General features: G+C 37.2%; 1 protein-coding gene across 1 annotated transcript; it reads right to left on the reverse strand.

Moving 5' to 3' along the window:
• Positions 1–3,234: 3,234 nt before the first annotated feature.
• LOC116301976 (uncharacterized) lies at positions 3,235–10,849 on the reverse strand. The gene is made up of 4 exons (XM_031711153.2): positions 10,749–10,849; positions 10,121–10,205; positions 8,639–8,679; positions 3,235–3,935 (listed from the first exon to the last, which is right to left on the reverse strand). The coding sequence occupies exons 1-4, from the start codon at positions 10,767–10,769 to the stop codon at positions 3,339–3,341; spliced, it is 744 nt and encodes a 247-aa protein (XP_031567013.1). The 5' UTR covers positions 10,770–10,849; the 3' UTR covers positions 3,235–3,338.
• Between the last annotated feature and the right edge of the window lie 127 nt (positions 10,850–10,976).

Raw genomic sequence — 10,976 nt, forward strand, 5'->3', positions numbered from 1 at the left:
CATATTCATCCATTTGTAGGAGGCAGCATGGTCGAGTGGTCGGTCTCGCAATCCGGTGGTGCCGGGTTCAAGTCCCGCTGTGGCCACTAGCTGAGACTGTATTTGTCCTGGTTTTTGGTTAGTTCAAATTCAGTTTCTCAACCATGCTTATTAATAGCCAACTGGTTTGTCTCCTTTTGATTATTCCTTCATTTCAGTTTATTCCTTCCTTTACTCCTCCGGATTCATAACATGTTTATAATAAAAAAAAAATTCCAAACAATCCCTTTTTTTCTCTATGTGAAATACCACATTTTATTTGATGATTAAATAATTACAACATATATTGCAATAAAGTAGTTTTAAGGACGTGCGTGGGCATTATTTACGCGCAGCCTTTCCGCGCATGAGTTTTGTGCGCGCGCGCTCATCGTAATGACGTCATCCGAATCTTTTGAATGGAAAGATATCAAGAAAACCCATTTTTCACTTTTTTGCGGCAAAATGTCTCAGAAACCAATTTGGTGGCCCCCATTTTTCTTTGTCTTAAAATTAAGACATGATCCAAATCCTACAACATGTTAAATCTATAAAAACATTCTGATTTCGAGGGAATTATTGACACCAAATTTACGAAAAAATCCACCTGTATTGGCCATCAATTTTTTCTGTTTCTTCTATTTTTTCGATTTCTTTCGAAGTGTTTGTTTGATACGTTAGGTTACGATATAACGTGCGTCTTTTCTTAGATGAATACTATATTTGCTCAGTGTTTGGTATAAATAAAAAACGAATTCGGCGACCCACATTTTTTATTTAATTTTTCAAACAAGAATATGTTGGGGGTATGTGTTATGAGAGAGAAAATTAATGTTTTTACAGACTAAGCTAGACATCAGTTTTCTAATTACTATTTCTTATCGAAAACAACAACATCTCTGCAGTTGAAGTGGTGAAACTTTACCCAAGAATTTCGTATCGAAAATAATATTTATTCTAGCTTTTGCGTCGACTTATCGAAAAGAATTCTCATGAATTAGTAATCGAATTAACGTTAATTAATTCATTAGTTAATTAACATTTCAAAGGGTGATGGGTTTGCGACGTGATGTTGAGTTAAGACCGCGTGTTTACGTTAGGCTTATCAAATCAATTAATCTAGCTAGTCATTGCACGCAGCATAGTTTGAATAGCACGCACCCTATACCTCAGATTAGTAGTTATCGAGTTTGTATGTTATGTTATGTTATGATTGTGCTACGCTTAATATATTGTATTTTTAGCTTCGCTATGTCAAGTGTTATACTTTAGTTATTCTTGATTACAGTTCGAACCGAATTTATGACGAATTTACAACGAATTTACGACCGATGAGTACGTAGATTGGGAAACAACATCAACATAATTTAATACATCGCACTGTTTATTGATTGCTCTATAAACTATCAATTGTCTAATCGAGTTCGGGTTGTCTCATTTAAAGCACCAGGGAAATAAGTGTAATCGTGTTGATTTCATATACGCGAGTTACAAAGGATGGGTATTAAAGACCCATTGCCACTTACCGTGATGCATCATAATTTGTTTACATTTTGAATCGTGTCACCACTGAAAAAACAATTCCAACATTTTGAATAAACTCTTAAAAGAATGTAAAAGAATCATTTTTGTGCCTGAGTGCTATTGTCGGAAAAGGATTTAATATGAAGTTATTATTCAATATATGAATCTTTGAATTTCATGGACCACGAAATTCATCTGTGATCGCGGTGCGTCACGGTAAGTGGCAATGGGTCTTTAAACCCTTGACAACATATTCCTAAAACAGCTCAAATGGAACTAAGCCGAATGGCTTTTATCTAAATTCGAATAGTTATAGTAAGCACGTATAGTAAGAGTATTTTCATGACAAACACTCGCAGATTACATTAAAAATAATCTGGTTGATGATGAAGTTTGTTGCGCGCAATCACGCAATGTTGCAAGAGCAGAGCGCGATTCCACTTCAGATTTGTTGCATGCAACGTCGCGCTCAACACGTTTGAAGTAGACACACGCTGCAACAGTCCTGTCGCGTGAAATGTTGCATGCAATGTTAATGTTGCACCGTGAGTCAGCACCTTTATGCTACCATGATACTACTAAATTTGATATAACTAGCTAAAAACTAGTGTGAGCTGCGTCGGTGTTTCTAATGAAACAGTAATGATGAAAAGGTAAATTGTACACCGTGAAAAGATGAAAAAACTGACGTTTCGGACGCTAGTCCTTCGTCGGAGTAAAAGAGAAAGAAGTGGTAGAAAGTAACAGTAAATTAAAATCACTGACCATTTCGTTTGTACCACTTCTAATGTTGTATATTGTATTAAATGTACCCGCTGTAATCTTTTGTATGTGGGCGAGACTGGCCGCCGTCTTGGTGATCGCATTTGCAATCATCTTTATGATATTCGCAATAACGATCCCACCAAACCAGTTTCCCGCCATTTTAATCTAGCTAACCATTCTATTTCTGACTTCATTGTTTTCGGTCTTTCTTTGCTTAACGGCAACAATGATTGTCGCAAGACCAAAGAAATGCGGCTTATTCACCTATTGGGCACTCTTAGTCCCAACGGGATTAATGAACGCTTTATTTTCAACTAACCTTTTCTTTTGTCTTTTGATTGTTTGTTTTTGTTTCCTTGCCTACCTTGCTCTCATTGGTTTCTTTTGTCTTATTCTATCATATATACACTCCTTTCTACCACTTCTTTCTCTTTTACTCCGTCCGAAACGTCAGTAGGTTTTTTCATCTTTTCACGGTGTATAATTTACCTTTTCATCATTACTACTAGATTTGGTTCAGTACGTGATTGGAATGGGGCTGAGATATAGCTTATCATAACTACACTAATCTTAGCCGGCTAGAGTATTGAGAATGTGACGTCATCAAGAAAAATGGCCGCCATTTTTAAAACTCCAATAACAAATTGGACACTCGCTAATTACTTGTATGATTACAGGCCAAACTGGACTTCACTGAGTCGTATTATCATTATAAATTACATTTACTTATCCGCTACATTTTGATACTTCGTTTTCTCAAAAAAATTATTAAAAAAACACATATGTTTTCGCACGGGCTTATCGATCTAAACTTAAGGTCTCTCTCTCTCTCTCTCTCTCTCTCTCATTTTCCCCCCTCGAAAATGCGGTCTTCACCTCAAAGTAATCAATAAAATCTCCAACTCTTACAAAGAGAAAAACGGACAATTTTCATAGCAACTTCATAAATATTGTTTATTTTTTAGATAACGCCTTAAACTCATGCAGTTCATACAACATTTGGATTTATTAGGTTGAAATTCTATTTAAAGTTAATATTTTTCAACCTTTTCGTTCATAACATCGTAATTAATAGTTTCGGTTCCTGATATAGAATTGCTTAACTCGTTGCTTTCCTCTCTGCTTTCTTCGTCGATATCCCCTGCCAATTCATCCTCGTCAAAATCCATATTTAATTCCTTCTTAAGAATTTCTTTTAACACAGAAACGGTCCTCTTTAGCTTTGTATTTTCTCTGTTTGAGTCTTCAAGTGCTTGTGTAAGCGAAAGCTGTTGTATTCGAAGGTCTCGAACTTGGTTTCTAAGTTCCAGAAGCTCGTCTTTGTCATCTTTCGATGTTAGAAACTCAGTACTAGAGCTTAGAGATGACACAGAAAAGTTTTCAGCTGAAATAATTAGACTACATGTGCTTGTGTCCAACTTCTCGCAACTTTTCTGGCCATCGACCAAATCTGATGATAGCTTTTTCGGGCTTTTTTCAGTTCGTTTTTCTTGTAATTCTCGTTTGAGACGCCGTTCTTTTTCGAGACGAAGTCGTTCTTGCTGCACTTCGTATCTTTGCCATTTATCTTTTATTACCTTTTCTTGGCGAAGGGAATTCTCGTACTGAAGTTGTATTGAAGCCAGAGCCTTGTCAAAAGGGGAAAATACAATATTAGATTAGCAAACAAACAAACAAAAGAAAAGACAAAGAAAAGCATAGCGAAGCTCAGAGCAAAGCACAGCACAGCACAGTAAAGCATAGGCTTTATAAAAGTCTACACCACACCCCAACTTTCATTTCTGCATCGCTTCAATTTTCGTCGGTGAATAAATATCAAACAGCCAATGACAACGTTGATGGCGCGAAACGGAAACTCGAATCCCTGCAAGGGGAAGAAATTGTCTTTCCATTGGCCGGGGGACGAAAAGAGTAGAAGACTTGTGGCTACGGCAGTACAGTGTAGTAAGTGCAAGCACAGCAGAGCAGTAAAGCACGCCATAGCACTGCACGACACATGCAGCAAAGTAAAGCAAGACATATACGCATCGAAGCACACCATAGCACTGCACGACACATGCAGCAAAGTAAAGCAAAACATATACGCATCGAAGCACACCATAGCACAGCACAACACATGCAGCAAAGTAAAGCAAAACATATACGCACCGAAGCACACCACAGCACAGCACAACACATGCAGCAAAGTAAAGCAAAACATATACGCATCGAAGTATTCTATGGCACATCACGGCACATGCAGCAAAGTAAAGCAAAATATATACGCACCGAAGCTTACCATAGCACGGCACCGCACATGCAGCAAAGTAAAGCAAAAAATATACGCACCGAAGCTTACCATAGCACTGCACGTCACATGCAGCAAAGTAAAGCAAAATATATACGCACCGAAGCTTACCATAGCACAGCACGTCACATGCAGCAAAGTAAAGCAAAATATATACGCACCGAAGCTTACCACAGCACAGCACGGCACATGCAGCAAAGTAAAGCAAAACATATACGCATCGAAGCACACCATAGCACAGTACAACACATGCAGCAAAGTAAAGCAAAACATATACGCATCGAAGCACACCATAGCACCAAGGGCGGATCCAGCAAAACGTTTAGGGGCTAATTGAGTTTAGGGGGGGCTAATTGAGTTTAGGGGGGGGGGGGCTAATTGAGTTTCTTCCGTCAACACATGTACAACGGAAAACAATAAAAAAAGCATCTAATTCTTCAGTTTTGTTTTCGCCCCTTCGCCCCCCCTCTGGATCCGCCCTTGCAAGCACAGCACATGCAGCAAAGTAAAGCAAAACATATACGCAACGAGCACACCATAGCACAGCACAACACATGCAGCAAAGTAAAGCAAAACATATACGCAACGAGCACACCATAGCACAGCACAACACATGCAGCAAAGTAAAGCAAAACATATACGCAACGAGCACACCATAGCACAGCACAACACATGCAGCAAAGTAAAGCAAAACATATACGCAACGAGCACACCACAGCACAGCACAACACAAGCAGCAAAGTAAAGCAAAACATATACGCATCGAAGCACACCATAGCACAGCACAACACATGCAGCAAAGTAAAGCAAAACATATACGCATCGAAGCACACCATAGCACAGCACAACACATGCAGCAAAGTAAAGCAAAACATATACGCAGCGAAGCACACCATAGCACAGCACGACACATGCAGCAAAGTAAAGCAAAATATATACGCACCGAAGCTTACCACAGCACAGCACGGCACATGCAGCAAAGTAAAGCAAAATATATACGCACCGAAGCTTACCATAGCACAGCACAACGTGGGGGGGGGGGGGGGGGGGCTAATTGAGTTTCTTCCGTCAACACATGTACAACGGAAAACAATAAAAAAAGCATCTAATTCTTCAGTTTTGTTTTCGCCCCTTCGTCCCCCCTCTGGATCCGCCCTTGCAAGCACAGCACAGCACAGCACAGCACAGCACAGCACAGCACAGCACAGCACAGCACAGCACAGCACAGCACAGCACAGCACAGCACAGCACAGCACAGCACAGCACAGCACAGCACAGCACAGCACAGCACAGCACAGCACAGCACAGCACAGCACAGCACAGCACAGCGCAGCGCAGCACAGCACAGCACAGCGCAGCACAGCACAGCGCAGCGCAGCGCAGCACAGCGCAGCGCAGCACAGCGCAGCGCAGCACAGCGCAGCGCAGCGCATGCAGCAAAGTAAAGTAATTCAGTTTATTTATTAATCATGATATTCATTCTTACAATTTTTTAAAAACGTTTTTTAGGGAAACTAATGATTTGACGGGTCAAAGAAAATTCCCGCCAAAAGTTCCCGCGTCTTTCTTTCATTTTCTAAATTCTTAAAACAACTGAATATAGGCCAGAATATACCAACTTTATTCGCTTAAAGTTTAAAACCGTTGCAAAATAGCTAAAAAGGGTACAATTCTGATAAGCAAGGCGAGAAAGTATGACCATTATTATGTAAAATTACTTCACAGAAACGAGACATTTCAAAATGGCCGCCAAGAAACGTTAAAAAAATGAATGACCGTTTTCGTTACAACGAGGGAAATTATGTTCGCACTAAGCACTACTGGAAAAGGAAGAAATAGGAAGCCAAATATGTCTGGAAGGAAGATGTACAGGAATAAGACAGGTAATGTTTATTTAGTTCATAGAATTGTTCATTTTTAAAAGTCTGTTTTAAACTAGTTTGTAAATGTTCAAGATGATTGCATGTTGCTTTGTTACTTTATAACTAAAAGACGTTTTTAGAAAGGACTACTTTTAAAAGAAAGCTCTGAGCTGTAACTGTGCATAACAACCTTAGCTCAACTAAATAGTTGAAAATGCTATAACAAAAACAAACTTAAAATCTTTGGTTTTAAAATTCAAGTGAGATAGCTCTCGATAGAAAAGACAAAATTATTTTCTCTTGAATATATACATTTTTAAATCCTTTAATTTGACTTTGACAAACCCTATGCACTTTAAATACATTACTCCTTTTTACAGTTCTGTTCATTGACAAGAATAATAGTTCCAAGCTAAGGTTGGAGTTTCCGCGCATAGTAAAAATATACTTTATATCATGTGCGGCGACTCCAGCGCTTGTCTGCCTGGCCAGAACTATTATTCATGGTCACAGAATGGAACTGTAAAATGGGGTATTGGGTAGTTCCAAAAAATATCCATACCCCTACCACGGGCGGTATTTTGGAATTCCGAAGGAGAGGGGGGGTTTCTTAGACCAGGAATTCTGAAGGAAATGGGGCCGTCTTGGTCTGGAAAATTATTTCAAAGGATGGTGTAACTTATTGTAACTTATCCTTTTTCAGACATGCATGGTACAGTTCTGAAAAGAGAGAGTGGATTGGAAAGGAAGAACCAGAATATTGAAATATTAAAAGGTAATATGTTCATGGAATTTATTATACAATTTTCAAAATTGGATTTTCAAGCATTTCCTTCCCTTTTTGCAGCTAGCTAGTTTATGACCACCTTTTCACTTTCCATATCCCACATAAACATTCCTCCATGCATTGCGTCCACCATTATGTAACAGTTAAATGTTTTAATTGGGATGAAGGAACTCAGGATGGGCTAGCCACATAATCTAGTTTTGAATTTGCAGCTAGAGTGGATCTGTAGGTCAAGGGAATTCCGGGGGGGGGGGGGGGGGGGGGATAATCCCCTATATTCGCTATACGGGTACCTGCTGCCAAACAGGGTATGGTTTTCAGCAATTCTACTCTGCAACAGGGTATATAAAATCGCGCTCGCTCTGGAACAGGGTATATGAAATCACGTTCTCTCCTCTCTGGAACGGTATCTATTTTCGCAATACCAGAACAGAGTATGGTTTTCAGCAACCTTGCTCTGGAACAGGGTATGAATTTCAGCAATTTTACTCTGGAACAGGGTCAGGGTTCAGAGGGCTCAGTGGCACATCCTATCTTAAATGGGCAAGAGTACCCCCCCCCCACCCCCCCAGGGGGAATTAGATTCATTTTTGACTTACAAGTTATGCAAAGAGGATACAAACAAACAAACAAATGTTTTCTAACCATTGCGAATTCTAATCCCTCAATCTTTTAAAGTATGAGATTATTTCCTGAAGCTAAATCCTCAGGGCACGCAATTGCACCTTAGAACTTAGTTATTTTCTAATACTTCATATAACAAAATGCTGTTTTGCATAGACCCTATGAAAAGAGGTGTGTCCATTAGTTCATCAGTTAGAGAAGACAGCATTGAAAAAAAATGAAAAAAATTTTATAGAAAGAGGATATCGAGATTAGTGATGCTCCAAACATGCCCTATGAGAGTTCGTAACTAATTGCCCTACTTCACTATGACGTCACTGCTTGTTTATGTGGGGGATAGAATCGCCAAATCCAATAGAAATTTCAACAAAATTTGCTCCTAGTGAAACAGTTTAATCTAAAATGGCCTGGTTTTCAGATATAATATGTGTTAATATGTACTAAAAAATATTCTGAGTGTTTGCTGGCTATTCTACTTCTCTTCGTGGATTGATACGGGTTTTAGAACAATTTTTGGTGAATTTGCATGATTTGACCCCCTCCCACGACCATGATACTTTGTGTTTAAACAATAGATTGTTTTGATTTGAAATAGTTTTTGCACATTTTCTGACTTTAATTTTTCCTAGGAAAAAATAAATCAATATTTTTTGCTTACGTTGTGGTTTCCGATGCTTCTCTTGTGGTCTCTCAGCATTAGGCATGTGAAAAACTGTTTCGTATTTATTGATCTATATGTAAAACATATTTTTTTACCATGGAAGGACATACCTGTGTGACTTGGGTTAATTTCATTGCTTCTATTAAATATTCTACAATGAAAAAAATTAAAGTGAAAACTTTCTATAAGGATAAATTTGAGTTATAAGTTAATTTGAGTTAGTTTTTCAAATACCTGATAACTATATATTTGTGAAAATTATTATATATTTTACCATGATTTAAATTGTCATCTCCTGTGTGCATCCTTAAGCTGCAATTACTATTATTGTGTTATTAGCTAAATTGTGCTTGCATTCTGATTGATTGAGAACTGTGCTGTGCAGTAGTAGCTAAATTATAATTAAAAACATTTCAAATATAACGAGAGTGCTGATTGGCTGGCTACCAAGTTTATATCATAAGACAGAGACAATCTTAAACAAAATTGTTTTAAAATATTTTTATAATTAATTAAAGCAAAATAAAGTGGCTTTTAAATTTCTCTGTATAAACCTGATTCATCTTGGTGCAATATGTTTTCTCATTTATCCCCTATCATTCTCTTGAGAATAAGACTCTTTGTTTGAGTTGTATTGTGTAGCTACAGAAATTATCCATATCTCCTCTCCCCCTCCCCCGTTCCCTCAGAGGAATTATTTTGGATGGGGAGGGGGGAGGGGGGTTAGAGAAAGAACAAAATTACAAGTTTGTATGGAACAAAATTTGAATTTCTGGGGGTAGTGGAGGGGGTCTTTAAAAAATTTCCTCCCAGGGGAGGGAGGGGGGATAAATGGATAATTTCTGGAACTAAACATTTATATTGGTGTATCTATTTGTGCACAACCATTAAACAAAGAATTGATACTCTTGGGAATGACATATGGTCTGAAATAAAAAAAACATTGTACCAAGACCAATTAGTTCTAATCTTCATTTGCACATGACGTCATATACATGCCATCTTGGTTGAATTTAAAATGCCTATTACACCCAACTCAAAATTTTAAGCATCGATTCTAAATTAAGTAAAAAGTTGAATAGTAAGATATTTTTATATGGTTTGAGTGATGCATCTTGGAGATATCAAGTTTTATGCTCCCAATATGTTAATGATGTGACGCCAAAGGAGGCATCATTAAATATATAAAACTTTTCTGGGGAAGTAAAATATCCTGTATGAAACATCATTGTCTTACTTAGGACTTAAAGAAAGGTTCTAGCAAAAAAAATTCTCATAGTAATCAGTGTTTTTTGATTTCCATGTGATGGCAGATAAATTGAAATGCCTCCTTTGAAGTCACATCATTAACATATTGTGAGTATAAACCTTGATATCTCCAAGATGCATAACTCAAACCATATAAAAATATCTTACTATTCAACTTTTTACTTAATTTAGAATCGATGCTGAAAATTTCGAATTAGGTTTCATAGGCCTCTTCAACAAAAGACTTGTCAATAACATCAGAATCAATCAATCAGAACATGAGATGCATATATAATAGGTATTTTATAAGTAAGTGTATTCAATGAATTCTATATACACTGTACCTGCAGCTTTTTGGTAGCATTTGATTGCTTCAGAAAACTCATGACAACTTAAGAAAGATTCAGCCTTTCTTTCTTGTAGATGTGCCTGTAATAAAAAGTCAAAATCAAACCTAATGATAATAATAATAATATGTTAAGTATTATGATCATCCGGGTGGATGTAATCCTGAGATTAAGGACTTAAATAATGATAATAATAATGGCAGTCTAAATATATAACAGATAAGATGGTATTAAAATATAAGATAAACGACAAAGATAACTTAAAAACTGTCTTCACGTTTTGTTTATAATTTAAAAACTTTAATACAATGCAAAGCAAAGTTATCTCGGCTTAAAAAATAACTATTGAAATTGCACCGACCGTATCAAAACCGAATGAGTTAATTTAAGATATTTTTGAATTTCTATAAATGAACTACGAATAAATGAATATAGAATTAATCACCTGGTGATGGTAAAAGACGATTTTAGTAAAAGTTATAAGCTTCATTTGTTTCTGTGATGAATCAGTTCGAGTGAGGATAGAAAATTTTGGCTTTCATATTGTATAAAGGTAGCTTATTGCATGAGATAGATTCTTTAGATCTGATCGCTATATAAATGTTAAAATATGATAAATACCTACCGAATTTAGAGGACTTTCCATTTTGAATCTTGATTAGTTAATCTAGAGAATATTTTTTAGTAAAAACTAGAAACAGAAAATGTAAACAAAATGTTTAAAATATCATGGCTGAATGAGAAATGAGTAGGACTGGGCACTAATGTAACACAGGGAACCCAATCGACTTACTTAAGACTGATGGGAGTTAGACTGAAGGGAAGGGAAGGGAAGGGAAGGGCAGAGCAGAGC

This window comes from Actinia tenebrosa, unplaced genomic scaffold (genome assembly GCF_029948245.1).
Source record: "Actinia tenebrosa isolate PJP-AT-01 unplaced genomic scaffold, QUT_ActTen_1.0 PGA_scaffold12__29_contigs__length_12842862, whole genome shotgun sequence".
Classification (NCBI taxonomy): domain Eukaryota; kingdom Metazoa; phylum Cnidaria; class Anthozoa; order Actiniaria; family Actiniidae; genus Actinia; species Actinia tenebrosa.